The following is a 13,715-nucleotide window of genomic DNA, read 5'->3' on the forward strand; positions in this document are numbered from 1 at the left end:
TGCATGTGTGTGTGCGTGCACACACACACGTGCACACACACACACACCGCTCGGAACCTGTGGGGTTAGCACCAGACATCAGTAGTTGTAAAATCCATCCGCGGGCAGCCATGGCTGAGTCCCTCCTCTGGGTTATTTTCTTTCTTTCCTTCCTCTCTCTCCCTTCCTTTCTTTCAAGACTTTACTTATTTATTTGACAGAGAGCGAGCATGAGCCAGGGGAGAGGGAGACGGAGAAGCAGGGCCCCGGCAGAGCAGGGAGCCTGATACGGGCTCGATCCGGGTACTCTGGGATTGTGACTGCAGCCGAAAGCAGACTCTTCACCAACGGAGCCACCCAGGTGCCCCTCATCTGGGTTCTTGAGACGGATGCCCGCTAATGCAGGTGACCTGGATAAAGTCAGTCAGCGGGGCCAAACGTCGCCCAGCCTTTGGTCCTGGGGCAGGGTACCTGCGTGGCCGGGCGGGCATCCTTCCTTGGGATGCCTGGTGCGCGCAGTGGCTACTGCCGCGGCCCACGGGCTGGGTGCAGGCCTGGGCAGCGCGCAGGTTGCAGCGGGGGTCGTGCGAAATGCGGGCCAGCCGCTGGGGAAGCGGACGCGACGTCTGGGAGCAGGGAAAGGCCTGCGGGAGGGAAAAACGACACAGGGTCTTGGGGCTCTTCTGGAAATGTCTTTCCCACGGGCTGCGCGCAGCCTAGGCGAGGAAGACGGGCTTCTCGGCCGCCGCCTGTGGGAGGGCAGAGGGGCTGACGGTGCTGGGGTCGGGGCAGGAGCGCGGACCCCGGGGTTTCGGGCCGAATTCCAACGAGCGGCTCAAGGGAAAGCTCCCCCGTCTGCCGCGCACCGGCTGCAAACACCGCGGCCTCCCCCGAGGGCAGCCGCTCCTCCGACCCCGCAGGACAGCGTTGAGGCCAGCGCGGAAGCCGCCGCGGCCGGGCTGACCTTCCCAGCGCCGCCGATGCACGGATGCGGAGCCCCGGACGCGAAAGGGGCCCGTCACGGCGCTCCCCCGAGGAGCGGCGTTCGCGAGCAGCGCCGCCGGCCGGGCCCTACGCGCCGCGCCCTGGGAGCCGAGGCCCGCGCACAGAAGGCCCGAGGACCGCACGCGAGCTCAGAGGCCGAGGCCCGGGGCGGGGACGAGCCGGGCCGGCGGAGGATGCGGAGCGCACGGTGCCCGGCGGAGGATAAGCGCGGCCGGCGGTGCCCCGCACGCTGCCCCCAGGGCGCTCCCGCGAGCAGGCCCTCCGACCTCCGAGCGGGCTCCCGGCTCGCCGCGCTCAGGGATGCAGGGGTCCGCGCCCGCCAGGCCCTCGGCGCTCCCGGAAGGGGCCTGACGGGCTGAGGGCCGCGGGGATGGGGCGCCCAGGGCGAAGCGGCCGCCGCCCGCTCGGGCGCAGGTGGACACGGGGGCAGCGACTGGGGCGCGCAGAGCGGCTGGCCCCGCGGCGGAAGTGCGTCCCCGGGGCCGTTCTAGGACGGCCGGAGGACCCTGCTCGTCGGTGGTCCCGCGGGGTGCGGGGTACGCGGGCGCCGGGGGTTGCCTCTCCGGTGAGCAGACCATGCGAGGGGCGGCGAGGCGGCGCTGGGGGTTCCGGGGCGGTCCGGCGGGGGGGCCCCGGGGAGGGCGCGGGGGGCGGGTCGGCCGGGGCGCGCGCGGAGGCGGGTCGGGCCGCCCACCTGCTCCTCGGCTGCCGGCGGCGCGCGCTGATTGGCTGAGCGCGCCGGAAGTGGAAGCGCCGGCCGCAGCCGCCCGGGACGCGGAGAGCTCCGCGGCGGGGAGCGCGGCGCGGGGCGAACGCGGAGCGAGTGGCGGCGGTGAGACCTCCCCCCGGCGTGGCGTGGCGCGGCTGGGCGGGGGCTGGGCCCGGAGGCTGCTTTGGCCCGCGGGCCGGGTGGACGCGCCGAGCCGGCCTGTGACCTTGGGCCGGCCGCGCGCCCCCCCTCAACCCGCCTCCATTTCCCCACCTGCTCCGCGAGGGTCGTCCCCGCGCGCGCCCTGACCCCGGCCTCCCGACCCCGCGGCCCCGAGCGCGGCCGGGACGGCCACACCGCCAGACACTGGCTGCCGGGGCGGGGCGGGGGCCGGACGGGAGCGGCTCTGAGCGCGGGGGTCCGGAAGCCGTCCTGGCGGGGGGCACCGCGGGGGGACGCGGGAGAGCCGAGAGACGGCGTTCCATAGACCGGTCCGCCGCCCACCTGGGCGACGCGCCTCCGCGGCCTGCCTGGCACCGGTCTGGGCCCCTGGGGTCCGAGAGGGAATGAAATATCCGCTTAGTCCTCGAGAGCGCCGCATCCCCGCGGTGTAGGTAGCGCGCTTAGATGCTCGCGAGCCGGCTCCGTCCGCTGCTCGGGACGCTCCAGGCGCCGGGTGGGGGGTGCCAGACGGTACAGCGGCGTGTCTGCCAGCAGACGGAGGGGCGTCCGGGTCAGGGAGGAGAGTGGGACTGCGTGTGGCCCAGCCCGGGCCGGTGCGTGTTGGTGAAGCGCACAGTGGGCGGTGGTATTCCGGGAAGTGGGAACACCTGTTCCCAAAGGCCACGACATTGGAAAGAGGAGCCGGTGTTTGGCCCACAGGACCCTGCCAGCAGCTTTCCGGTCCTGCGCCTGAGCGAACACCCCAGGAAGGAGATCCTTGTACGGGATGCTGGACACTTGGTAGGATTGGGCGTTTCAGAAGTTAGGGGAAAGGATATCCCTTAAGATGCTTTTTGTCTGTAAGTAACATAATGCAGCTCACGCTGGCTTCGGCCTGTGCAGGTGTATAAGCTCACACAGTTGGAGCCATGCAGGAAAGTGCTTCCGGGATGGACTGAGCCTAGTGGTTCCACGGTCCCTCAATTTTTATGAGCTCTCCCCGACGTCATCCACAAGCTGAGCAGGATGGTAGGAACTATTCCCGGAGGCTCCCATCGAGCCTGCTCAAAACATCATTGACTCAGATGAAGGCATATGTCTGTCCCCGGATCCGTCCCTGATGTTCTGAACAGTCCCTTGCAAGGGAGGTGGTCTTGCTGTCTGGGTTAGCTCGGTGGGGGCTCACTCCCAGAGCTCAGATCTCCTGCAGAGCCTGCAAGACCACTGTGCACTTCTTTGCTCAAATGCTCCGTAAAAGGATTGGAGAAGCGTTGAGTCCCCATACCTACGCAGAAGTCAACTTCTAAAACGTTTCATCATAAATTTGAATAGTTGCAAAGGATATTCTGAGTGTATCATGAATTTTGGCATTTCAAAATTAAACCTTGGGCCACGTGCCAGGATCCTTGCCCTGTGATTCCGTGTGCTGTGTGCTTATCACATTCCCCGCCTCTCTGAAACTTCCATCTGGGGACGCGCCACACCTCCCTCCTTCCCCCTCTCCATCCCCTGCTCTCCTGTCTCCACTGTGTCCTGGCTGACATCCTCAAGTCCCTCATTCTTCCACCGCCATGTCCCCAGATTCCCAGCTGCTTTAGGGCTGGAGAGGGTGGGAAAATGATGTCAATCGGCTCTTCCTCCTCACACGGGCATGCTTGTCTCCTGGGGAGGCTGTGAGGGTTTCCCAGGGTAACGTCTGTGCGTCACTTTGCGCCCAGCACATAGTAAGCGCTCCCGGTCCCTCTCTGCATCAGAATGCCAGCGCTCTCACTGACTCTCGGCCTCCTTGTCAGTCCACATGCTACGCTGAGGCCACAATGCTCCCTCTGTTCCTTTTCTCTTTACTCTGGTGCTCGCCTCACGCTCTGCCTGGGTGCTGTTGTAGTTCTGTGGGGATGGGGGTGCGCAGACACCATCTGTGACCTCTCTGAGCCCGGGGAACGCTGTCTGGAAGCCCGTTTGCATGCCTGCCCTGCCCCGTCTGTGTCTGCCCGGCAGCGGACGCCGTGGACCCCTGGCCTGCAGCTTTCCCTTCCTGCTCTTTGAGCTTGCTCTCGTCCTGTTACCAAAGGGAGACCTGTCTCCCACCATGCCTTCCTTACAGTTCCCGCTGTGTGTCCCTCTGGGCTGGAACAGCTTCTGCGTGCAACCCTGCGGAGTCTGTTGGCAATGGGAGTGATTCTTGGGCTTTTTGTAGCTCTTTCAGAAATCTTTGCTTTCAACGGATGTTTTAAAAAGACCTAAGCACAGTGTCAGTGGCCAGATTAGTCAGTGTTTATGACAAATCACATCATGATTTTGGGCAGATGAGTTCAAAGGATTGAGTGATGTTGCTATCCCTGGAGATTGGTGTGAACTTGGATTTAGGCAGCCAGGGGCAAACTCCACTCCTGTCCCAGCAGCTAAAGTCTGATGGGTGCACAAGTGTGGGTTTCCCTCCATGAAGAGCCTCCAGTGTGCGGGACTGGATCTGCCCTGTCTGGTCTGCAAAGTGGAGGGGAGGGGAGGGGAGGGGAGGGTAGCCCAGCCCAGCCCAGCGGGAGGGTCAGAAAGGAGAAAAGAAGTGTCCGCGTAATGTAATCCTGCAGCTTCACGCATGTGGTGGGCGCCGTGGGCCAGGCCTTGGGTAGAGCCCAGCATCCCAGACTTGAGTTTGGAGCAGCTCCCACCCCTGCTGGGGCATCAGGATCCCCCAGGGCAGTTGTTAGACCCCCAGCGCCCTGGGCCCGCCCCGGGGATTCTCGGAGGCCTGAGGTGGGACCTGGAATTCGTCGTTTCGAATTTCCTAGTTTCTGCACATTTCCCAGAGGACTGTAGCGCATCCTGCCTCATTCCAGGCTGAGGATTGTCGTTTAAGAATCAAACAAACAGTCTTCCTGCTCTAATTGCAAGCTGTGATGCAGTTCTCAGGGTTTCGGTGGCAGCATGGTCCTTTCAGAGTCAAAGGTCTTGTTAGTGGCTACATGGGTATCTGATGGGTGTATCGGGACTCTGTGGGTGAGGCTTTCTGCGGGTGCTTTTCTGGGGTGCAGTGAAAAACAACAAATCTGGGTTTGCAGAGCTGTAGACCCTGTTCTGAGCTGTGGTGAGCTAGGAGAGGTCTGCATGTCCCCCCAGACCGAGGACCAGGAGCCGTCCCCCTCCTGCTCAGGTGACACCGCCATCCTCTCTCTCCAGAAGCAGCCAGTTTCAGGGTTAGGAGAGTGAGGACGTGAGAGACAAAGTTAGGAAATTCCAGCTAGAAGTTTGAATCTAGGCTGTGAGGAGGGGAGTGTTTCTGCGTGAGCGTGAGGCCTGCCGCATGCCCTCTCGGCTCTGACGCACACGTGAGGAGCTGCCAGAAAGGCATACAGCAGTGCGACCTGCCAGGGACGCTAGTACCGTGTCGCTGGCAGAAGGCAGAGGGGAGGAAAGGTCAGGGGGTCACGTTCCGTTGGGGGAGATGTTCTGGATTTGACTTTTGAACCAGATCTTGCAATTGGGGGCAGATAGAGCGCTTGTACTGTTGGTTGTACCGTGGACAAGTGCTTTTCTGTGCGGTTCTGAGAATTCCGACCTTGCAAGGCGCCGGACGGTGGACTGTAGGAGAGACATGGGTGGGAAGGGGACAGGGGAGGGGTGGGGCGTCGACGGGGACCAAAAAGTAGCAGCTTGTAGGACTGGACCACAGCTGCGTGTCAGACGTCTCTCTAAGGCTGTGCTTCCCAGCCCACGTGCGTCACGAACGAGCGCGCAGTTGAGTCCCAGCGCCGTGGACCCTTACTCAACCGCAGTTTGCAAAAATTTCAACAAAAAGGAGAAGTCCAGCTTTTGGGGGCTGCCCTTGCTCCGTGGGAAGGGCAGAGCCCGTGATGCGGGCAGAGCTGAAGATTGAGGGTCCTCTTGGGGGAGCCCAGAGATTCCAGGACTCGGTGACCCCACGAAGAGGTCCGGTTCCTTCCGGGTGTCCCGGGCTGGGTGGCGCCACGCCTTCTGTACCAACATGTGTGGGGCATGTGTGGGGCATGTGCAGGGCGCTCCCGTCGGGAGGTCCTTGGTCCTTTCATCCAGACTCTTGGAAGAAGCAAAAGACCGGTCCATCCGTCTGCTGCTACTGGGCTCGACTTCTCCAGTGCGTCTGCTCCCACAGGCCCCTGTGACCGCCAGACTGTCCCCATAGGCACTTTCCAGGCGGCCCTGTGTATTCTGTCCATCCTGGCCTGGTGACTCGGTCACTCACCATCCCTTCTCTTGTTGGCAGGCTTCCCTTTGTCCTCTCACTCTCTGCTGTGAGGGTCCAGATGGGAAGCTGCTCATTCAGATTAGGGTCATTGAGGGAGGTGTGGATCCCGGAGCTGGGCCTGGGGGTACCAGAGGCTGGGGAGGCTGCTGGCTCCGAGGCTGTGAGATGATTGGGTCGGACAGACTTCCCAAGAGGAAGAACGGCCTTCGGTGAATGGGGGGACACTGCCAGCCCAAGGCGGCCTCACAGGAGGGAATCGAGGGAACAAATGCCCCGACCTGAGTCCTCCCTCCTTCTGGTCTCCGTGGGGCCTCCCCACAGCTGTAGCTGGACGCCAGGGGGGCTGTGAATGTCTGTGCTGAGTGTAGCCTCCTGGGGCGGAGAAAGGCGGGAAGCCCCGGAGGGAAGGATGGCAGGTGACGGCTGAGCCTGCACGCTAGCTTTGGCTTCTGGGTGTCTGTGCCCCGTCTGCAGTGGCCATCACACAGTGCTGCTACCAGCGATGCTCAGTCCAGTCTGGGCCGTGTCTCTGGTCTTGGCCAGGGTATCTTCAGACCGGGACATTTTAGCTGACTCCTTGGTACTCTGTATGGATGCCTTGAAACGTGTCTTGTGCAAAACAGTATTAATGGGTCCTCTTGCCACCTGTATGAGCTGCTGCTGCCGGACCCCCGACCATTGGCACCGCTGGTCATATGATGACGGGCAGGGAGGTCTGGGCATCGTCTGTGACTGTGCTCCCCTCCTTACCCTGTGTCCAGCCCCGTCAGCTCCCAGCCGAGCCTTACAGAGTTTGACCCTGAGCTCTTTCTGCAGCTGTCTCCTCTTCATTCCTTCTGCTGCTGTTGCCCTGGTCAGCTCATGCCCCCAGCTCTGGTGCGTGCCTCCACCTTCTCACAGGTCCTACGTCCCGGCCTGCTGCTTTCTGGCTATGAAGTGGTTGTTAGTGCACCTTGGCCCGAAACGCTTATCTGGCCATGGTCTGTGTTACTCCCTGGCTTAGAAACCATTCCGTGACTCTGCGGTGTAGGGTGAGGGCCCTCGGCTGCCCGTTCCCCCTTGAGATTCAGCTGCCACAACTTAATGGGCAGAGAATCCTATTCCTCTGATCAGCCGCGGTGCCCGTGTGCCCTGCCCCAGGCTGCTTTCTCTATGGACAGAGGCCAGGCCCGTTCTGGCATTGACCCCGCTTTCTGTGTCCAGGATAGCTAACCCCCCAGGGCCATGGTGCCAGTTAGGAGAAGGTCTGGCTTCCTAAAAACAAAACAAAAAACCACAGTGGCTTAAGGAAGGCAAAGGCGTGTTTCTCTCTCAGATGGAAAAGTTCTGGGGGTGCCTGGATGGCTCGGTCGTTAAGTGTCTGCCTTTGGCTCAGGTCCTGGGGTCCTGGGATTGAGTTCCACATGGGGCTCCTTGCTCTCTGCCCTGCTCATGTCTCTCTCTCAAATAAATAAATAAAATCTAAAAAAAAAAAAAAAAAGTCCAGAGGTAGGCATTCTAGGGCTGGGATGGCAGTTCCGTGGAGCCGCCAGGGACCCGGTTCCTTCCAGCTCTGCCCCGTCTTAGGGTATGTGGGGGACGCTGCAGTGCTCACGGCCCCAGATGGCACCTGCCTGCCACCTGTCTCCCCAGGCACAGTGTGGAGAAGAGTGAAGAAAGACAGTCCCCTCAGGAGACTTCCCAGACATCCCACGCATTTTCGTCTGCTTTTTCCTGTCTCACCGAGTAGAGTGCGGTCGTGTGGCCAAACCCATCCGCAGAGAGGGCTGAAGGATGTCCGTCTTCAGCCAGGTTCCATGCTGCAGTAAATACGTTCGTTATTCTGTTGGTGATGAGCTGTGGAAGAAGGCATAGTGGGTAACAACTAAAACTTGTGCGGTAGCCTTTTAGAAGTTTAAAAAAGTGTAGGTTTAGATCTAAAATTGTGTTAAAAGAAACTCTCTGAAGAGGCTGTTTTATAAACAGTCTGTAGAAGTTGACATAGCTATGTATAAAAAGAATTAACTCATTTGAAAATAGAAGAAAACTCACCAGAAGGAAAGACAGAGACGTGTTGGATATAAAAACATCAGGATACGTTTGGACATTTCACCAAAAGATAAACTTATTTGGAGAAAGGTGTGCGTCGACAGGAAGCATTTGAAAAAGACGGAGTGTGAAACTCTCTCACGTAGTGAAGACTCCAGGGAGCTGCAGTGATCTGGAGCTTTGGTCCTGGGGCAGGAATGGGTCTGCGGAACTGAAGGGAGCCCAGAGCCGGAGCCCGACTCAGCGCCAGACTGTGGTGTGGGCTGGGTTTCTATTGGGGGGTGGTGGTGGCAGGTGTTCATAGGGCGGAAACCTGGAGAAGACGAAGACAGGGCAACCTCGCCCAAATGGAAGGGATCCAAGAGGACTGACTTCTGTTGTGGTTCTGGCCCTGGCCCAGCCCTGGGACCCTCTGGACTGTCAGCCCTGCCAATCCGGCAGCAGACCCGTGTCCTGATGAGCGCCACAGGTCAGCGCCAGGGAGGGACCCTGTCTCTGGTGAGAAGTGTGTGGTCTCTGCCGCTTCGCCCAGCCTTTCGCAGTGGACCCTCTGTTCCCACTTATCTTGCCACACTCAGGTCCCTGGCCACCTTTTGGGAGCATCCCTCTCCTTACATCTCTCCCTCTGACGATCCATGTGCTTCTCAGGCAGGGCCCGGCCTCCGTTTGGCGTGCCCGCCATCGCCCCCGGTCCGGTCCTGTGCCCCGACTCCCAGGCCGCCGTGGCGTGCGGTCCGACCGCGCCAGCTCTCGCGGGGGCCCCGTGCGCTGCACCCACTTCACGCCTAACCTCTGTCATTTCAGATTGTGAGATGGGGACTGAGCACACGGAAGTAATCCCCAAGGAGGAGGCTTCTGAAGACCCTGAGCCACGCGCGGCCACGTCGGAGAAATTTCCCCAGGTGGTTTGCCGGGGCCGGGAGTTGGGAGCCGCCCGGGCGGAGGACGCGGTGGTGAGGCGTTCGGGAGCGTCCGCGGACGGGAGCGCGCAGCGGGCGTCCCTTCGCGGGAAAGGCCTCGCGTCGGGGCCGGCCGTCTGTAAGAGGTCCCCGTCGGTTGAGGAGTCCGGGGACAGCGACGAGAGCGAGCGCGTCCGGGGTCCCGGCCCGCACCCGCTGGTGCCCCGGACCACGCCCCGCACCAGCCCCACGGAGAGGGCTGCGGTACCCGGGGCGCAGAGAAGCCCGGTGGGAGGAAAGCCTCACGCGTGCAAAGAGTGCGGGAAGGCCTTCAACCAGAACTCACATCTCCTGCAGCACCTGCGTGTGCACAGCGGGGAGAAGCCGTTCGGCTGCGAGGAGTGCGGGAAGGCGTTCGGGACCAACTCGAGCCTGCGGCGGCACCTGCGCATCCACGCGGGCGAGAAGCCGTTCGCCTGCGGCGAGTGCGGCAAGGCGTTCATCCAGAGCTCGCACCTCGTGCACCACCACCGCGTCCACACCGGCGAGCGGCCCTACAAGTGCGGTGAGTGCGGCAAGGCCTTCAGCCAGAACTCTGCGCTCGCCCTGCACCAGCGCATCCACACGGGCGAGAAGCCGTACGCGTGTGGCGAATGCGGCAAGACCTTCCGCGTCAGCTCGCAGCTCATCCAGCACCAGCGCATTCACACGGATGAGCGCTACCACGAGTGCGGCGAGTGTGGCAAGGCCTTCAAGCACAGCTCGGGCCTTATCCGCCACCAGAAGATCCATACCGGCGAGAAGCCCTATCTGTGCGGCCAGTGCGGTAAGGGCTTCGGCCAGAGCTCCGAGCTCATCCGCCACCAGAGGATCCACACGGGGGACAAACCGTACGAGTGCCGCGAGTGCGGCAAAACTTTCGGCCAGAATTCGGAGATCGTCCGGCACGTCCGCATCCACACCGGCGAGAAACCGTACGTATGCGCGCAGTGCGGGAAGGCCTTCCGGGGCAACTCGGAGCTGCTGCGGCACGAAAGGATCCACACGGGCGAGAAGCCCTACGAATGCTTCGAGTGCGGGAAGGCCTTCCGGCGCACCTCCCACCTCGCGGCGCATCAGCGGGTCCACGCCGGGGAGAAGCCCCACCAGTGCAGCGAGTGCGCGAGGACCTTCTGGGACAGTTCGGAGCTGCTCCTCCACCAGAAGACCCACGGCGGCGGGAAGCCGTACGCGTGCGGTGAGTGCCAGAGGACCTTCGGCCAGCACTCCCAGCTCGTCCTGCACCAGCGGGTCCACACTGGCGAGAAGCCGTACGCGTGCGGGGAGTGCCAGAAGGCCTTCGGCAGGAGCTCCCACCTGCTTCGGCACCAGAGCGTGCACGGCGCCGACTGAGCGCCCGAATTAGGGCCTCCGCTGCGCCCGGCCTGCACACCCTGCGGGAGGACCACACTGTGGCTCGTCGGCCCACGCAGTGGTTGGATAGGAGAGGCTTTTAGGAACTGTTCCCGGAGAGGTTTCAGGATCCCGAGTTCCACCATAAAAGCTGTTTCAGGCCTCAGTGTTCCCTCTGTCTGCCTTCGCACCCCCTCCCTGCACCCTCAAGGGGATGCCATCGCCTTCTGGGTCTGTACAGGCCACATAACCTGGATTATTACTAATCAGGAACTATGGGGGCCTACCGTTCCGGCCACCTTCCAAGAGAGGCAGTGCAGACTCGTGGATGATTTTCCTCTATGGTGTTAAGACAGTGGAGCAGAGGACACCCTCCCTGTCCTCCTGCCCGCCGCGGAGCCCTGGGACCCTCGACGGACCTTCTTGCCGCTTTGACATCTTGCAGACGTGCTGCCGAGGAGCCTTAGATGATCGCAGAGGCGGGAAGCTTGGGGACTCCACACCCACGGTGCCTCCTTGTTCCTCTGCAGAGTGTGCAGGATGGAGGAGGTGACAGCCACCTCCAGGATGGCGAGCGAGGCTCTGAGCATTCTGAGGGGCTGGTGGGTGACGCCAGGGGCGGGAGGAGGGCAGCGAGCCTGGGCCATCCAGCAGGGCAGGAGCGGCCCGTGGGCAGCTGTGCCCAACGTGGGGGCTATGCGCATGGATGGCCGGCCGGCTGGCCTCCTATGTCCCGTGCCAGGATGTTGCACAGGGACTACACAGCCTTGCTGTCAGCAGGCACCAGCCCCCACGCTGGGCCAGTTCTCCTGCCCGACCTGGGCCTCACGTTGGAACCGTCTGCTGTGTGCAGCCCCCTTGTTTCTTCCACACGAGTGTTCTGTGTCCTCCTCGGGTGTATGCAGGTCCAAGCGTCAGAGGCACCAGGAGGCAGCAGGCCGTGCGCAGCTGGACTCCAGCAGGTAGAGACGGCTCTGACCTTGAGACGAGGGGACATGAACTCTGCGAACTCCAGGGTCCAGCCGGCCCCGCGGTTCTGGACCTCTTACATCTAACGGGACACGTCCTCAGTGCTGTTTAATCTCTTTGTCATGCGTTACTGACTCCTAGCGTTTCCCGAGTGTTTGCTGTGCCAGGCCCAGTGCCAGACGCCTTCCGTTCTTCCTTTCATGGCATCTCTGATGTGGGTCCCCTGTAAGCGGCTGAGTGGGTTCCATGTTCGGACCATAAAATTCACCTGGTTTCCGTGTTTGTCGAAGGACTTTTAATTCACAGAGTTGTACAGCCGTTGGCCGATAGGGTGGCTGTGGGTGCTCCTGCCGGATGTCGAAGACCAGGAGGGTGGGAGGGATGTCAGGTGACTTGTCCGTGCTCCCGAGCCCCGGGCTGTGCCGCTGACGGGCGGACTCGACAGCCGTATGTGCAGGCTGTGCACATCGATGTTTGTACGACGTGGTTTGAATATCGGAGATTTAATTCAACATCCTTGGAAACGTAACTGCTCACAGGCAAAACCCATTTAGTGGGTTTACGCTGTGCTCTCCCAGGTTCAGACCCTTCCCTTGAGAAAAGGGCCACTCGAGGCAACAGCAGGCTGCACGGCCCCCATCTTCTGTCCCACCTCTGGTCTGGCGGTCGGGCCCAAGTGGGAGGGAGTTTCCGAACTCCCTCGTCCCTATGGAGATGACAAGCGCAGTGCGCTCTCTTACTTGCTGGTCAAGTTAAAGCTGAGAATGCTACCGGACTGTGTCTCTGTCACGTGAAACCGGGAGGTTCCTGTCCCTCCTACTCCTGGTCCTGTGTTTGTGGGGGTTTTCCCCCCAAAGATTTTATTTATTTATTTGACAGAGAGATCACAAGTAGGCAGAGAGAGAGGAGGAAGCAGGCTCCCCGCTGAGCAGAGAGCCTGATGGGGGCTCGATCCCAGGACCCTGGGATCATGACCTGAGCCGAAGGCAGAGGCTTTAACCCACTGAGCCACCCAGGAGCCCCCTGTGTTCTCGTGTTTGATGTCCACACTCATCACTGGCCAGCCTTGGCCGAGAACTTGACCCCGATTTAACCTCACTCCCCGAGAGTCCACTCCCACTGACGTGTCCACGGGCAGGTGGAGAAGGGCACTCACATTGTACATCCTCAAATGCCCCTTGTTGACCAAACCACCGCTGGTTTTTCCCTCTCTCCCCAAACCGCCCACCCCCACCCCGGGGCTTAGCACCTCACAACACCCAGCTCCTCCCTGCGGCCCCGCCCCAGCTGTGCCCCAGCTCAGAAAAGGAAAAGGCCTTCGATAGCAGTCCGCTTCCTGGAGCGTGAGAGGGCAGCATGGCTTCCCTCTTTCTCGTTACCATGGAGCATGCGGGTAAAGTGGGGGAGGTCTCCCCTATCCCAAGGAGAGTCCTTGTTTCCCAGGAGGAATTCTGGTGAACGAGTCTCTCCACCTCGACCGCACACTGTGCAGCCGGTACCCTCGCTCCCTGTCTATATCTGCCTTGCCCCCTATCTCAGGGAGCCCCAGACCTTCCTCTTCTGTTGGCCTCCCCTCTTCTCTGTGGACCTGGGAGTCGAAATCTGCCCGATATTATGGGCGATAGTCATACGCTCATGCAAGTAGGATTTCATCGAGGAAAAGAAACACGAATTTTCTTAGTTTTAGAGCTACCGGGCCTCGTAATCTCAGAGACCTCCCTAAATGCCCAGAAATAACCCTTGAGGATTTTTGCAGCCCGGCCGGTGTACATTCTCACCCTTCCCGTTTCCCTGGTGGTAAATAAAGTGTGTCCTTACAGGTTCACTCACTTGATGCCTTCCTAATGTTTATTATCCCAGAGTACGTTGATGTCAACGTGTGACCTCCTAGGCCAGTGTCACCCCCGTCCCGTGCGGGTTGCTCTCTCCCTCGGGCCACAGCCACCTGCTCTGTGCCCCTCCTTCAGCAGAAACTGGACCCTGTCCTCCACTCTCTGCTTGGCTTTGTGAGGTCTTTATTGTTCACAGTGGGCCATGTTACTGGTTTCATGCATCAATCCTAAGTGATTGGTATATGCAGTCCATGTTTTTCCTGGCTAACGAGGTAATGTTCTGGATCATCTGGACGGTCCAGCTTTTTTTTTTTTTTTTTTTAAGATTTTATTTATTTATTTGACAGACAGAAATCACAAGTAGGCAGAGAGGCAGGCAGAGAGAGAGGAGGAAGCAGGCTCCCCGCTGAGCAGAGAGCCCGATGCGGGGCTCGATCCCAGGACCCTGAGATCATGACCTGAGCCGAAGGCAGAGGCTTAACCCACTGAGCCACCCAGGCGCCCTGGTCCAGCTTTTT

At 60.9% G+C, this 13,715-nt stretch overlaps 2 protein-coding genes across 5 annotated transcripts in view; both read left to right on the top strand.

Moving 5' to 3' along the window:
- The first annotated feature begins 1,560 nt into the window (after positions 1 to 1,560).
- On the top strand, positions 1,561 to 11,641 carry ZFP3 (ZFP3 zinc finger protein). The gene is made up of 2 exons (XM_059147434.1): positions 1,561 to 1,816; positions 8,910 to 11,641. Exons 1-2 carry the CDS (start codon positions 1,561 to 1,563, stop codon positions 10,394 to 10,396), a joined length of 1,743 nt encoding a protein of 580 aa, XP_059003417.1. The 3' UTR covers positions 10,397 to 11,641.
- The window catches only part of RABEP1 (rabaptin, RAB GTPase binding effector protein 1), a 182,330-nt gene continuing 170,342 nt past the window's right edge, over positions 1,728 to 13,715 (top strand). The window contains exon 1 of one of the 4 annotated variants that reach the window (XM_059148980.1): positions 1,728 to 1,816. The gene's annotated coding sequence lies outside the window, so the exon portion shown is untranslated. The remainder of the gene's footprint in view (positions 1,817 to 13,715) is intronic. The other 3 variants (XM_059148978.1, XM_059148976.1, XM_059148977.1) reach the window with 3 other exon arrangements.

Source organism: Mustela lutreola, chromosome 15 (assembly GCF_030435805.1).
Source record: "Mustela lutreola isolate mMusLut2 chromosome 15, mMusLut2.pri, whole genome shotgun sequence".
NCBI classification, from domain to species: Eukaryota; Metazoa; Chordata; class Mammalia; order Carnivora; family Mustelidae; genus Mustela; species Mustela lutreola.

What these genes read in the sequence shown, in the direction of transcription:
- ZFP3 (XM_059147434.1), top strand. Translation starts at nt 1,561, where the DNA reads ATGCGAGGGGCGGCGAGGCGGCGCTGGGGGTTCCGGGGCGGTCCGGCG. An exon ending in ACGCGGAGCGAGTGGCGGCG is followed by an intron (nt 1,817 to 8,909) that starts GTGAGACCTCCC and finishes CTGTCATTTCAG; the next exon opens with ATTGTGAGATGGGGACTGAG.